The following is a 16,445-nucleotide window of genomic DNA, read 5'->3' on the forward strand; positions in this document are numbered from 1 at the left end:
AGTGACCTAGCCAAGGCCAGTGGTCGAGGGCTGTGAACCACATTTTACATCAGGATGTGAACATCCCCCCAAAGCCAGTGAACAGGTGGGAGTATGAGAGCAGTGAGCCTGGAGGGAGGCGTGGTGATATTAAAGGAATGGAATCAAAACGCCAACAGCAGGAGCTCGCGTGCCCGAGAACGCCGTACACATTATGCAGCCACAGCAAAAGCTCACCTCAATACCCCCAGGTCACCAGGGAGTTCCCTTTCACTGGGACAGCTGGGAAACACAAATACAGAAACGAACAAAACTTCTCTAGTCTTTCATGATTAAAGTAGACAGCCATGGAATGTGTTTGTGTGATGTGGCCCTAAGACACGTGGGTTGTTTTCGGTGGAGAGGGGGTATAAGAAGGTGGCAGGGATTAGATTTTGTCTGAGATACGTTTCAGATGTGGCAACCACTCACTCACCCTGCAAACAGCAGGAGAAACCTAAATGCTTGTAAGAAGGCTCTGTGTCTCCACCCCCATCCCCAAAATGAGCAAGACGCAGCCCTGCACCTCATTCTGTCAGCTTCCACCACCACCACTTGTCACTTTTGTACCAAGGAATGGCTCAAACTGACAAAGAAGAGCACAGAAGCCTGCAGCAGCACAAATAACATGCCCAGAATAGCGAGAAATGATTAAAGTGGCCTCTGTCAGGAGAAAAAATCAGTGAAGTTACATGACTGCTCGCTGTCTCATGATAATTTTTATTATTCTCTCTTCCCTATAAACATAGTGTTTTATATTTCTGTACTTTATCAAAATTTCAACATCCTTTCTTATCTATGTAATTTATCATTTCCCCCCCTTTCCCAGAAAGGGAAAATTTGTACATGGGCTGAAGTATTTTGAAAGTAAACAAATATATAAACTTCAGTTTTTCCAGACTGAGATATCTTGAAGTAGCTCTAACAACGTGTGTTTTGCCTAAATATCTATACCAGTGGCACAACAGACTTCTTAATTGCTGTGCTAATTCCAAGAGTCACTCTTTGGTACTGTATTAATACTTACAAATGAATATTCAGTGATAATTTTGTCTACACCTCTTAGTGAGATTAGGACGTATTTAAACTAAATTTTAGATTCCATGTTCTAATTTCCAATCCCTTCTTTCATGTGATTTCCCTTAGGGTTTAAGGTGTCTTCAAGAACACACGCCCTCCGGTTCCGTTGAACATGCAATTTTAACCTGTTCTATTCCAGGGAACGTGGTGGGGCTGTAAGTAAAAACGGGGAGCAACGGACCTGACCTTGAGGAAAGTCTTCCGCGAGTTGGAAGAGGCAGGCTAGACAGAAACACAGAAATAGGAATAGGAAGCACCGGGTTAGGGTTATGTGCTTTGGGAAAAGCTTACCGGGAAGCGGCACTTGGCCCAACCCGAGGCTGCAGGGAAGGCTCCAGGCAGAAGGGACATCCCTTTTGGTAATTCACAGTAAATTCACCGTGAGGTCGCGCTAGGCTCCGGGCACCGGGGCCGAGCAGCAGCGGGGCGAGCGCAGGTTGGGAGAAGGGCACTGGGACCGCCCGGGAGCACAGAGGAACCGAGTCTGCGGCCTCTTGGCCTGGCAGCGACCCCAGGGTGTGGCCGAGGCCGCCTCCAGGACAGAGAGGGATCCCGAGGGGGCCGGGGGGAGGCCGTCCTACCCGCCTCTGCTCGAACGCTTGCCTCGCCGGCCTGCGGGCAGGTGAGTCCTCTTAATGGCTAATGGCGCAACAGACCCTCTTTCCAACATTAGTAAGAAGGCACTGAGGGGGCGTGGCCTGGAGCGGGCGGGGCGGGGGGTGGTGGTGGTGGCATTCACCTTCGGAAAGCATCCAGGACTTGCTGGTGGTCTATGCCGTCCATAGAGGACACCTTCTTAAGTCTTCTTTCCTTCCATTTTTACACAAAGGAAATGATCTCAACCTTCCTCAACAACAACAACAAAAAAGCCTCCTGACTAGCAGTGAGGCTAGAACACTTTCCAAGTGTTGGCTGCAACCTCAGCCCTGGGGACAACTGTGCAGCTGCCCGGCCTCCCTCCTTAGGGCAAAACGCCTTGGGGTCACCCCACGTATCTGACCATGAATCTGACCATGATTTGGTTTTGTGAAGACAAAGCTGGTCGTTCTGCTGTGCCCTGACAAGTCCAGCCAGGCAGCTGTTTTAGGTATCATTTACCTGTATTTAACTTTTCAGTTCCTTTATCCATAAGTCTCCTCCCATTTAGAGCTGCCCACAGTAGGCCCTTATTTCAGATAACCTGCTCGCACCCACTCACGTCAATGCCGCTTCCCAGACCAGTCGGGAGGAATGGAAGGCGACGCTGGGAAGCTGCCTCGTCCTGAAGCTGAAGCTGAAGAACTTTGCTACTAACTGTGTGCGAATCTAGACTCTTCTAGGTCAAGTGGGTTAATGAATATATTCATAAATGAGACTGTTGCTATTTAAAGGTAGATACTAACTTCTTTTAAATGATTTCATTAAAGGTCTACACACACACACACACACATACACAGGCACGAGTACACAATAGCACAAGTTTGATGACAAACAGAAAAGTCTAGAGATACCTAATTCAATGCTAATGAACTTGCAGTGGGTAATACACTGGGGGGTCCACTCAAACAGTGCACTGGCTTAAACAGTGCCCCCCAGATTCACGTGCGCTCAGAATCTCAGAACGCGGCCACATGTGGAAACGGCTCTTTGTAGATGTAACTGATTCAGATGAGATCAGACTGGAGCAGGGTCAGCCCTCAGCTCTGGGTCCTCCTCAGAATAGGAGGAGAGGCTGTGGCGACAGAGGCAGAGGCTGGAGCGAGGCAGCTGCAAGCCCAGGAGCACCAAGGACTGCGGGCCGCACCCAACCAGCAGCGGCGCTAGAAGGGAGCACCCCAGAGACTTCAGGGCCCGGCCTACCTGGATTTCAGCCTCCTGGCCTCCAGAACTGTCAGAGGACACAGTTCTGCTGCTTTAAGCCGCCAAGTGTATAGTGTTTTGTTACCGCATGCATAGCGACTAATACGAAGAGTAAATAAGAATATTTACTTCAGTTCATAGTCAGTTGAATGTCTGCCCCATGCAAATGCAAATTTTGCTTGCTCCAAACCTCAAATAGCTAAATCTTATGTGTAAATGGTAGAAATTCAGTGCCGTATACTCTAGTTTTGCAGAAAAGGCAGAAAAATAAAATCTTCAGGTACAGAAATAAAGCCATGGGGCGTGGGTGTTCAGCTGAAGAGGAGATGCGAATCCTCGCAGGAGGCGTCTGCGGTGCACAAGTGTCCTCGCCCAGTCGCCGGGCCTTGTATTTCAGCCAAGCCTCTTCCCCCCTTAAGTTAGGAAAGGAACGAAACGTTGGTGGGCTTTCTCTCTGCCTCAGTTCAGCTGTGCTGTACATTCTTGTCCGTGCGGAAGCTTCCGGGAGCACGACTGAGATTGCCTTTCCCTTCCCCCGCTGATGTGCGCCTCTGCTGCCAGCGCCCCAGATCTCATTCCCACAACGAGCGCACCCTGCAGCCCAGCTTGGCCCCTCCGCCCCCCGCCGCCCGAGGCGTGACAGGAGGCAGGTGGTCCAGGTCCCGCCCCAGCGCCCGTCTCCTCAGCCGTCGGCGCAGCCTTCTAGGCTGGCAGCTGCCTCCGGGGAAGCTGTCCTGGACCTTTCTCGCGCAGAGAGAAGGCTCTGGGGGCACAGAGGCAACCGCGAGCGGGTCCGGGCAGTCCGCTGCTGTTGTAAAAGGGGTCGGCTCAGCCTGCGAGCTATCCCTGGTGCCGCTGCTCTTCTGCTTCTCTAAGCAAGTGGGACCTGCCTTGTCTCCGCGTCTGCAGGTGGGGGGGAAGGGGGGCTGCAGCTCACCCTCTTCATCAGGTGCTGTGTGAGTGGGCACCGGCTGCCGTTTCTCGGGACCTACCGCGACGGGCAGAGCATCAGAGCAGCATTTGTTACGCCAGGACAGTGCGTACCTGTTATATGACATTTGGTCGCTTAACGTATTTTATAATTAAAATTGTTTCAGCTACAACCCATTGAAACTAAGTTAAGCTAGTACTTCGGTGTCTTCCTTCTAGTCGAGGCCATGCTGGCACAGTACAGACATGCGCTGAGGGGATGCAGGAGGTGATGGGAGCGGGAGGGGCTGGCGGTGGTGCAGCACGGCAGTGTGATGAACCGATCCAAACTATCTCCGGGAGATTTCACGTTGGAAAGAAATCAGCTGTAACGTGGATGGACCTAGGGATTATCACGCGAAGTGAAGTAAACCAGAGAAAGACAAACAGCACATGGTATCGCTCACATGTGGAATCTAAAAAAGTGATACAGATGAACTTACACACAAAAGAGAAACAGACTCACAGACATAGAAAGCAAACTCATAGTTACCAAAGGGGAGAGGGGGGAGGAGGGATAAATTAGGGGTTTGGAATTAAATTATACACACTGCTATATATAAAATAGATAACCAACAAGGACCTACTGTATAGCACAGGGAACTCTACTCAATAAATTGTAATAATCTATAATGGAAGAGAATGTTAAAAAAGAATATATATATTTATATATATGTATAACTGAATCACTTTCTGTAAGCCTGAAACTAACACAACATTGTAAATCAACTGTATTTCAATAAAAAATAAAAACAAATATAAAACTAAATAAATCAGCTGAGTTAATGTGATAACGTTTGTCAGAACCTAAGAACCTGAAAAGAAAACCCTAGATGAATCACTCCCTAGCTCCTCTGCCGTGGGGAATAAATGCAGCTGCCCCCAGCCCCCAGGAGGCCCGGTGCTGGGGTGGGAGTGGGCGGGGCTGTGATGCTGAAGCCTCTTCCGCGCACTTGCCACGCAGCAGCCGGGGGCGTCTGCGCTGAGCTCTGAGTAAGCACGGGAGGAGAGAGACACTGTTGCTAATCGCGCCAATTCGCTCATGCGAGCGGGCGGACTCTGAGTGGGAACTAAAGGGTGGGCGGGGTCAGGACACTCAGCAGAGCAAGGAAGGGCGACCTGGGCGAAGAATAGCGCGCTCCGCGGGACAGAAGCAAAGAGGTGAAGTCAGGTGGTCTGACTTCACTGAGATCCTGCAAGAGGACAATTACAGCAACAGACTGGAGGGGAAAGCAATGGAGTCAGTTGGTATAAAGCCTTGAATGGAAAGATCATGAGGTTTGGTTTTGGTTTTGGTAGGCAATGGGGATTAATACAGATTTTTGAACAGGAGGATGATGTAATTAAAACACTGCTTTAGGAACAGGATCTCCCCCCCACGCTTTTTCTTGTAAAAATTTAGGGCAAAACTATACAATATAATGCTAGAGAATGAAAGTCATAATAGAGCAAAGGAAGAATGAAAGAGGAAAAGACAAGCTTGAGTCCGAATGAAGATCAGCAAGATAAGCACCAGAGTACAGTCGGCGTGGAGGCCGTCAGCGGGGTCGAGGGGCGCAGAAAGAGCCGGGACGATCAGAGGACGGCTCAGACCCAGGCTGAGACACAAGGACGCTGATTAGGGTGGAGGAAGTGGCAACGGAGGAAGCGGGATGAATTCAGCGGGAACTCTGAGAAAGCGACCGAACGCCGGCCAGGCGAGGAACAGGCGGGCGAGCCTGCCCTGGCCTGGTTCCCACTGCGCCATTCGCTGCTCCATTGACTGCAGCCCCGCCAATCACCTCTGTGTTTGTAGTTTTTGGTGGTATATGGTGAGTATTTTTAGTTGAACTGACTCATTGTTTTTTACCCGCTTTTTGCTTAGTAATTAAAGTCGTAGTGGCTTTGGCATCTCCAAATCTGCCCCCTTGAATTTTCCAGTGCCCCTGTCTGTGCCTCATTTCCTGGTTGATTATCTATTTGGAAAGATAATCTGTCTTTATCTGGAAAGATAAGGCTGTCCCCAACACTGAGGGTCCACAATTTCAGAACAGAGCTCCAGGATTCTCACTCCATGTCCACAGTAGATTGGGTTTTCATGGAGAAACCTGTCCTGTCTTGGGTCTGGGTCCCCTCCTGGCCCCGGCCAGCTGAAGCTGGGTTTTCTTGAGAAAGGAAGGGATCTAGAGAGCAAAGCTTAACCTCAAGGCTGTAGGGTCAGATCAGAAATGGAGGGAGGTGCTTGCGGTCTGTTCCTTATGAGGCCTGCGGGAAAGCCCGAGTTATCTAGGTTTCCATCTTTGTCTTTCTCATGTTCTGAGAGTTCCCTCTAAAAGTCTCCTTGCTTAATTCGATATGAAATTGTTAGAACGTTACCATTTTAGTAACGTAAAGGGACCAATATTTAAACAAATATTCTCACGTTGTAGGCAGTAATTTCCAGTGTGAAACTTTTGTCCTTTTGTGACTTAGAGCGAGTTGAAATAATAAGAAATTACAAGATAAGATTTCCTTACGATGCTTAGCAATAGATTATTTACTGAAACACTCGATGAGTGATGCGTGATGTGGAATACTGAGGAAACGACACAAATCCATGCACCTAAACACACAAACGCACTCACACACACTGCAGTTCCATCTTCTGAGGCGGCACGGGGACAGCACTACGTTTCACAGGAGAAGGTGGACGCGGACGCAGCCCTGGCTCCCTGGCCACCACCAACTTGCAGCACCAGTCCTGAGACTTGTCACTGGCCTCACAGCGCCACAGCGCCTTCTGCAGTTTTCCAGGCGACACTGCTTCCACTTGAAATGTATCCACCCGGTGCCGGAGGCAGAGAAAACCCCAGAGAGATAGCGTGAGTCCAGCACAAGACGAATGGGGGCAATAATAACAGCCCGAGGGGTGCCGGGAGCAGCACAATACTTCGGCAGAGATGCTACTACAGTTAGCATCCAACGGGGTAGTAAGGGAAGAAGAATAAGCCAACTACTTTTTTATCTATTAAAGATGTATTTCTAGCTATGCTTTTTTCTCTCCTGGAGTTTTATTTCCTCCACTGTGGTCGTGTCCAGTGTAACCAAGAAACAAACCCTAACACAAAGGCCTCCAGTCTGGCGCTCTTCCCTTGCTTAGATTCCTGCCCCCGGGACGCAGTTTGCTAGATGGTCAGGCTGGCGTGGGGGCCTGACAGCACACTTACTTTCCATGACTGCTGATTCTCCTTGAGGCACGGAGGAACAAATTCCTTTCTCTCCCTCCCTCCCCTCTTTCCTTCCTTTCTTCCTTCTCTCCCTCCTTTCTCTCCCCAATAAACCTTCTCGAACACCTTCTTCTGTAAATAATGTGAAGCACACCGTCGGGTTTGTTGTGAAAGAGCATCTTGGAACCTTCATTTTATCATGGCAAAAACTCACTGAGGTTTCCAGAGACGCAGGACCTAACGTAGGTGCTACGCTGGTCGGAAGAGAAAGAACTCACACGTCACTTCCTCACAGACTCCTGCTGAGAACAGACCACCTGAAGATCATCTGAGGAAAGGGTCAGGAATTTAATTAAGTCTGCGACGTTCCCAGAAGTGACAGCTGAATATTAACTACGGTCTCACTACTTTGCGGTAGAAGTGCAAATCCAGCATCACTTTTCTGTGGCACAGGCTGTCTAAGCAGCTGCCTGCACGGGCACTAGAGTACGTTTCAATTTCATATTTGAAGACACACTACCTGGCATCAGCTGTTGGTTCCGTGCTGTTGATGGAAATCTTCTCTTGTTTAGGCCAAACCCAAACCATCACTAGTCCTGTGATATTTTGGTCACCACATTGTGACTGTGTGTGTTCCTGGCGTCCCTGCACAGTCCCGCTGTCACTCTCCTGCACCCCCAGCGTGCTTCAAAAGGGACATTTCCTGATACACGTCACCTGTGGTGGTAGATACGCCTGGGCCCCAGCCTTGTCCTTGGGGCCATTTGTGGGTCCATAGTGCAGGCGTGCTGACAGCTCTCCATCTCACACCCTACAGCTCACGGCTTCTTCTCCTGAGGGTTTCGCCGGTGGGGCAGTGTTGAGGGGTATCCACAGGGTTTCTCTGAAATTCTCTAGCAAGGAGTCCCAGTAGCCAAAGCTCAGTACTGTCTCTTCTTGGGCTTTTCTCCATTCTCTTCAGGTCACACTGAGATCCCCTCCCAGATCAACTACCCTGGTCTTCACGTTCTGCTTCGAAGCAAATCTGAATGAGGATACCTCAAGGTCAAGAAAGGTTGCCTGAACCAGCTCTCCTGTTTCCTCTTTTTTCTTCAAGTATCTTTAGTTCTGAAGACAGAACTAAACTAGGTCTATTATGTGTGCGGCTGCCTGTTGACTACACAGCTGTACACTTTGCAGAGAAAACGACAACAACCAGCCCAAGGCCCTAAGGACATGGACGGAAAGGGCTACAGGGTCACCTCTGAGGGGCAAATAGGGAGGACATGAGCAGAGATAAACCCATGGAGAGACATTAGGACGGTGCTGGCCCTTCGGTTTAGAAAAATGAATAGCCTTTTCCTTATGTGTTCCGCCTGACGTCACAAATGATCAAAATGGGAAGGATGTGGCTAAGGATGTGAGCTGTGGTTCGTGTGGAATCTTCCTAGCAATTAACTACAAGATGGTTGCCACAGTTTCTTGCAGCAGAACTCTTGAAACCTTTTGGCATTTCCATTACATTCCATCCATTGAGGAAGATAATAGAGAACTCTAAAATGAACTAGGGAAGAAAAGCAGTTACATCTCTGACTCTAAACTATAGAACATGCCACTAAACCTACAGTTTACTCTTTTTATACACTGGATTGTTTTCAATCTATAATACACCCTTCCCACTCTCTGGGAGGTGCTGTACACGATGATGAACTGAAGACGATTCACCATGCAGACGTTTCACTTGCAAAATCTTAGTTGGTAATCCCACACCATGCCGCGCAGGCCGAGCCACCAGCAGGCGGCCAGGAGAGACGGCGCCTTCACCAACCACCACCAAGTGGGAGGGTCAAAGCGCCTGGGAATGAAAGCCAGGATAGCTTCACTGATCACTTGGTGTAATATCAATAATAATATCATGGCATCTAAAACTTTGTTTCTGCTCAAAATTAATAATTCACTTGTAACAGCAAAAATGAGGCATAATTTTGTTGTTTTCCCTCACTGCGATGAGAGCTGTGTTACCTGCAGTGACAAATAAAAGCTGTAGGTGAGCTTTAAGAGCTCTGATGTTTCAAAATATTTCATAAACTACAAGTACAAAGCAGTTTGAAAAACAGCACTCTCAAACTGGTTCGGGACTCTTCTTGCTTAAAAATGTACTCATGCTGTAGATATTCCCTATTCTTAATCTCAGACCCCAAATTGTACTTTTTTTTTCTATACACAACAAAATAACATTAAAAATTAACTGGGTTGATTATATACATCACTGCAACTCCTCAAGCATCAACTATATAGAAAGACTCATATGTGTATATAAAGGACAAAAGGGAATATGAAGGGCTTTAAGGTGTGAGAATAATGTATTTGGCTCCGTTCAAGATGTCTTAAAGAAAGGGTGCTGCATTATTCTGAGAAATATCCTATAATGGTCCTTCTATGACTTGACCTTTTAGAATAAGGCTTTGTACTTCCCAGTCCTGACAGGGTATGTTCACATATATTTTTCCCTGATATGATCTCATTTTTTTCTTTTACTTACACCCTCACTAATTTTTAATGTCTTTTTCTTTGTTCTATTATTCATTGCTAGTATAGTGTGTCCCATTTTTCTTTCAAGAAAAACTTCTAAAACAAAGCACATTAGGAAGTCGGGTCAGGAAAACTTGTGCTGAAGATGTTTTAAAACAAAAACTTGAAGGGTGTCAAGCCCTTGTCAACTTTCAATCACGTATGGCCACCTCTGGAGAGATTGCTAAGAACACGGGAAGGTTATCTGTGCAGACACACCTGTCCTCTTTGAAGTTTTACTGGCATGCTGGATTTGTACAGCAGTCTTAGACCAGAGTCTTACCTCTGAGACACAGTGTCCCACAGAGACACAGGGATACTTCGGCCTCCGTTTCTGCTTCCTTCAGTTGCCCAGTACGGACGTCAGCAAGGTAGCTCACTGCTGACAAAGCAAAGGGGAGAGAAAGAAGGAAATTAATCACCTGAGAGTTCATACAGACGGAACCCAGATCCATGGGCCACACTACGATAAAAATCATTGTATGAGAATTCCTCTAATCTGGACTTGCTGTATCTATGGAGAGATTTTTGATCTTTCAATCATTAATTTTAATTATAAATGGGCATTTTTACACCACGAGCAAATGCTCCGAAAAAGCAAATAGCTTTTTCAAAAAGACAAATGAAAGCTTTAAAAAAAAAAAAAAAAAAAAGCTGTTCTTTTATGTATGACATAGGAGGATATTTCATGATCAGTATTTTATTGGCAAGGGTGACGTTATTACTGTAGGTGATGCTTAAAGTTTAAAATGATGTAAAGGCCTCCTCCCTGGCCCAGGCTCACATCTTCATTTCCTGCCTGTGAGGACTCGGACTAAATGCAGTTACTAACCAACAACAATTACCACCACCTATATTTCTATTCTACTTTGTTTTATGAAACACTCTTCACGGTATTATTTAATCCTAAATTCAATCTTATATTTTCTTGGAAGAGAAATGATATATAGTCAAAGTCAACAAACACATTCTTGAGGCTAGCTGTCTGCTGGACACTGGATATAAAATACAGAATGTATTAGGATGAGAAAAGCTGAGGAAAATACTTCGAGGAATCCTAGTCTGAAATATCACAAACCTTTGTTGTAAATATAAAACAAAAAAATACTTCTACTTCTATTATGTATTCAATTTGTCTGATGATTCTTAAAAAATATGAATAATAAAGGCAACTAGTCACCAACACATTTGTTGGGCACTTAAAGTGCTTATGCTGTTCTACAAGATCTGGTAATAGGGACGGAGGTGCAAGTACTAATGCCAGTATTGGTGCTTTCTTTCTGGAGTTGGAAAAATGAAAAGAGAGTAAGGCTTAAACATGTTCTCAGAGAACACTCCAAGCATTGTTGCAAATCAGATACGAAGTCAAAGCCTGCTTCTAAGTCTCCTTATTTCTGGTCTGTTCCTTATGATAATACTCTATTTGTTACAAGGACTATACAAAGAGGATCAAGTATGGTAATTGCAACTGACTGAGGAACTATTAAATGCATGAATTTATCTTTGGTTCAAATGAACTGGCACAACTTTTAGAACGTTTCTATGAACTTCTGGAGTCTTTCGAGATTAAACACTTGACTGGAGATGTTGTGAGAAGAGGAAGCTGGTGCTGCCTGCTTTCATTGAACTAGAAAATCCTCAGAAACAAATATTTTTCTTACTGCATTTCAGAATGTGCTCTTTCTCTTTTGTGGTTCTTTCTAGAATCCTGAAGTGAAGAAGTAACTGAAAATGAAAAGGACCTGGAAATATTTACAAGATGCCTTAAAACTTCAAAAAATAAATAAATAAAGCAATCTCTTACTTAGTTTAGCTCATCTCAAGACTGCCTAGAGCTCACATCAAGTAGTACTAATTTTAAAATAATAACAAATACACGAAAACCTACATCTCATTTCAATTCAAAGGCTCAGAAGAATCAAGAAGTTTCCAGAGAGTTCCTATTCCAAGTGAGCCAATTTATCCAAGTCACGTGTAGCACACGTTACAGAGACAGCCCAGACACTTGGAGAGAGTACCGGGCCAAGGGTCAGGAGGAGGGGCTCTGGCCTCGAAAGCTACTAACTCTGCGTGTCTCAGCCAAGCCTCCAAAGCTCTCCAGGCTTTGTCTCTTTATCAGATTTCTTGCTTCATACCATTGTGGTTGGAAAAAAATGCTTGATATGATTTCATTCTTAAATTTATTGAGACTTGTTTTGTGGACTAACGTGTGATCTACCCTAGACAATGTCCCATGTGCACTTGAGAGGAATGTGTATGCTGCTGATTTGGGGTAGAATGTTCTGTACACATTTATAAAGTCTATCTGAACTAATGTGTCACTTAAGGCCGACTTTTCCTTCTTGATTTTCTGCCTGGATGATTTACCCGTTGATGTACGTGGAGTGTTAAAGTCCCCTACTATTACTGCACTGCTGTCAGTTTCTCCCTTCAGGTCTTAATATTTGCTTTATATATTTTGGTGCTCCTATTTTGGGTAGACATATATTTACAAGCGTTATATCTTCTCGGTGAATTGAACACTTTATTATTATATAATGCACTTCCTTGTCTTTTCTTACAATCTTCGTTTTAAAGTCTGTTTTGTCTGTTATGAATACAGGTACCTCAGCTTTCTTTTCATTTCTTTTGCGTGGACTATCTTTTTCCATCCCTTCACTTTCAGTCTGTGTGTGTCCTAATATCTGAAATGAATCTCTTGTATGCAGCATATAAATGAGTCTTGGTTTTTTACCTTTTCAGCCACTCTATGTCTTCTGATTAGAGAATTTAGTCCATTTACATTTAAAGTAATTATTGATAGGTATGTACTTATTGCCATTTTGTTAATTTTTTTTCTGGCTATTTTTGTAGTTCCTCTTTGTTCCTTTCTTCTCTTTTTTGTCTTTCCTTATGGTTGGATGACTTTCTTTAGTATTATATTTAGATTCCTTTCTCATTTTCTTTTGTGTTTCTCCTATAGGTTTTTGCTTTGTGGTTACTGTGATGTTCACATATAACATCCTATGTATATAAGAGTCTATTTTAAGCTAGTTCGCAACTGAAATTTGAACTCACTTCAAAACTCTGCATTTTTACTCCCCCACTCGACATTTTATGTGACATTTTAATGTCACATTTTAATTTTATATACCCCTTAATTATTGTAGTTTTCGTTAATTTTACAACTTATGTCTTTCAACATTCATACTAGCTTTATCAGTGATTAACCCACTGTCTTTATTATATATTTACCTTTACCAGTGAGATTTTACTTTCATATGTTTTCTTGTTATTAACTAGTGTCATTTGTTTTCAGCTTAAAGATATCCCTTTAACATTTCTTATAAAGCCAGTTTAGTGGTGATGAACTCCTTTAGTTTTTGTGTCTGGAAAACTCTATCTCTCTTTCTATTTTGAATAACTTTGCCAGATAGAGTATTCTTGGTTGGAAGTTTTTTTTCCTTTCAGCACTTTGAATATATCATGTCACTCCCTTCTGGCCCAAAAAATTTCTGCTGAAATATCTGCTGATAGCCTTATGCGATTTCCCTTGTGCATAACCAAGTTGTTTTTCTCTCATTGCTTTTAAGATTTTCTCACTATCTTTAACTTTTGACATTTTAATTATAGTGTATCTTGGTGTGGATCTCTTTGGGTTCATCTTATTTGGAACTCTCGGTCTTCCCGGACCTGAATGTCTGTTTCCTTCCCCAGGTTAGAGTAGTTTTCAACCACTATTTCTTCAAATAAGTATTCTGTCCCTTTTTCCCTCTTCTTCTGGGACCCCTATAATGTTAATGCTATCCTGCTTGATGTTGTCCCATACATCCAGCTATCTTCACTTCTTAAAATTCTTTTTTCTTTTTGCCTCTCTGTTTGAGTGAGTTTCATTGCTTTGTCTGCCAACTCACTGATTCATTTTTTTACCTCATCCAACCTGCTGTTGAACCCCTTTAATGCATTTTTTTAGTTCAATTATTGTATCCTTAAGCGCTGTGACTTCTGTTCGATGCTTTATGTTTTCTGTTTCTTTATTGAAGTTCTCACCATGTTCATCAATTCTTTTTCCAAGGTCAGTGAGCATGTTTTTGACAATTACTTTGAATTTTTTATTAGGTAGGTTACTGATCTCCATTTCATTAAGGTCTTCTTCTGAGTTTTTATCTTGTTCTTTCATTTAGAACATATTCGTTTCCTCATTTTGCCTGATTCTCTGTGTTTTTGTCTATGTATTAGGTGAAAGAGCCACCTTTCCAGTCTTGAAGGAGTGGCCTTGTGTAGGTGATGGACCTTATTGTTCGAGCTTGCACTAGCTCTTGGTTGTCTCTCAAACCTGTGTGATTGTCTAAGTAGCCTGGTTTATTCATGGTCCCTGTTGTTGAGGGTATGCCAAGACGTGTCAGTGTTCCAGGTGGAGTGATCTCATTTAGCACCTAGTTTTAGGTGATTGGAAGCCAAACCCTGAGGCAGCAGCTTTTAAAGTATGCAAATATATTTAGTCCTATTGGGTCACAATCATAACTCCTGCTGGCCTCCAGACCAGGAGAGCATGAAGTATCCCGTGGCTGAGTGTACAAGCTCCTTTCTGGGAGGTTTTGTCACAGTGTAGTGAGGCCTAAGGACTTAGCAAGGATGGTGTCTCCCTGCTTATGCTCCCTGAGAGCACGTCTGCAGCCTCTGGATGTGCACAGACCTGAAGCCTGTCCCTCAGGCTGAAGCTCCTGAACCAGTAAACAGGCCTCTTTCACAGGAAGAGTTGGGGGGCTGTTTCAGTCTGCTGTCTGGGCAGTGCCCTGGGAGTGGAGCCTCCCAAGAACCGTCTTTCCAGTTGTTACAATCCTGTGGAGTGCAGGAATGCAACACCCTTGGCCGCCAGGGCCAGGTAATCAAGGGCTGTCCTCCATGTGGAATGCATGTACCTGCCAGCCCCAGCAAGGCAGCTGGAGAGCACGGGGGGAGGGATACACTCCCGGCTTCAGCAAGGCAGCAGGAAAATACCTAGTCTGTGGGTGCCCATCCACTTTAGCAAAGAATCAGGAGGATGCTGTGATATGTGTGTGTGTGTGTGTGTGTGTGTGTGTGTTCACCAGCCCCAACCGCGAGTGGTAAGAGTGTCTGCCTGCTTCTTCGTGGCAGCAGGACAGTGCCATGGCCACTTGCCCCTGCAGGCCTCAGCAGGGCTCAGGAAGGTGCCATGTCTGCACTCTCCCGCCTATGCCAGCAGGGTAGAGGGAGAGTTCAAAAACCGTGTCCATCAGCACCATTGTCCCTGGAGAGTCCCAGTCGTCCCCTGCCCCTCCAGTAGATGCTTTAAGATTAGCAAATGAATCCCCCTCACATATAGCCCAGGTGCTTTTCAAACTGCTGCTTTTGTGCTGGGTCCTGGGCAAAAGAGATCACATGTAAGCCCTTTGAAAGGAGAACCAGCCCCGTTTGTTTCCTAAGCCAGATGTCTTGGGGGCTCGTCTCTCCCGTGCAGGTCTAGGAGAAGGTCCTCTGGGAGAAGCTCCGGACTTGTGAGTCCATCCCTATCGAGGGATGCCACGCTGGGCGTAGGGTTGTTGGCTACCTGCATCTCTGCCTCTCCTATCCGGCCTGATGTGCCCTTTTATCCTTTGTTGTGGAGGAGCAGTTCAGCTAGTTTTCAGGGTTTTTTCAGAGGGGATTGTTCCTCTGAAATGCAGCTGGAGATGTGGTGTGTCTGTGAGAGGAGATGAGTTTAGGATCTTCCTGTGCCACCATCTTGGACTGCCCCTCTCCTTTGTTCAATATTCAAAGTTAATTACTATATGACAGTGTTCAGTTAGAGCCATTTTATTTGGGCTCCAAGCTATCGGTTACCTGGAATCAATTCAGTGACTTGGATTAATAATTTATATCAGTATTTTGGAAGCTAGCTAGCACAACTGTATTAATGTGTTATTACTGTGACTGAAATAGCAAGTGAGACCTCCAAAGAGGTACCTAAATTATGATCAAGGAAAACTCTCAAACTTTGAATGACATAAAAATCTACCACTAGACCCCACACTGCCAGAGTGTCACGAAATGGGGCAGGTATTCCCTCCTGAAAATCTAAATGCTAAGCAAAAGAGCATGTTTTCACCCATTTCAACTTGGGATACTAGGAATAATTCCAACAAACACGTGTCAGAAGCACTGGTTCCCCCAAACAGTAATGTCCGGTAAGTGTTCTCGTTGCTCATCACAAGAAACTGTTGGCTGTAAACAGTTCATCGTTATCAATGGGGGAAAAACCCTCACAGCACATATCCTAATAATGGCAGACTTTATAGATTTTCTGAGTCCACAAAAGGTAGCCTTTGATCTATATAGAACCCACCGTTCTGTTTTTGGAAACAGTATTTCCTTTTGGCTCTCAGACCACAGCATCCTCAGTATACTTCTCTACTGAAAAAACCAGAAGCCCTGACTGTTGCTTTAGCTCTGAGACAAAGTTGCCAGATGTGAGCATTACAAAAAGTCAGTATGGCTGAGAAAAAAAATACAGAGATATTAAGGTTCAAAGCCATCTTCTGTTGGGATGGGTGTGAGGAATAAAAGGGTGAGTTTCCAAAAGTATTTTTTCATGGAAACATACATTCATTTCCCCTTTAAGACAAACAACTAAATAAAATGCTTAAGGAAGAGCAGTGTCTTTATAATATGAAGTCTTCAGCATTTGTTTTAATTTTCTGAATGAATAGAGAGAATTTTAGGAGTGGCTTCAGTAGAAACTAAAGTTCATCTGCTGAGCTCCCCCTGCTGATTTACAGCAGCAAAAATTAGTCGTTTTACAAGAAAATATTACCATGAAAACTC

The 16,445-nt window shown here is 44.8% G+C and overlaps 1 protein-coding gene across 2 annotated transcripts in view; it reads right to left on the reverse strand.

Annotated features, from left to right (window-relative positions):
* Window positions 1-16,445, reverse strand: part of LOC307176339 (uncharacterized protein) — an 86,083-nt gene that overhangs the window by 31,627 nt on the left and 38,011 nt on the right. The window contains exon 5 of one of the 2 annotated variants that reach the window (XR_013824719.1): window positions 9,925-10,023. Coding sequence is in view for 1 of the 2 variants with exons in the window: in XM_079902383.1 (XP_079758509.1) it covers window positions 9,925-10,120 (196 nt within the window). In the remaining variant the exon portion in view is untranslated. Of the gene's footprint in view, window positions 1-9,924; window positions 10,471-16,445 lie in introns of those variants that run through there. The other variant, XM_079902383.1, reaches the window with a different exon arrangement.

The sequence above is a fragment of the Stenella coeruleoalba genome (genome assembly GCF_951394435.1).
Source record: "Stenella coeruleoalba genome assembly, chromosome: 17".
NCBI lineage: Eukaryota > Metazoa > Chordata > Mammalia > Artiodactyla > Delphinidae > Stenella > Stenella coeruleoalba.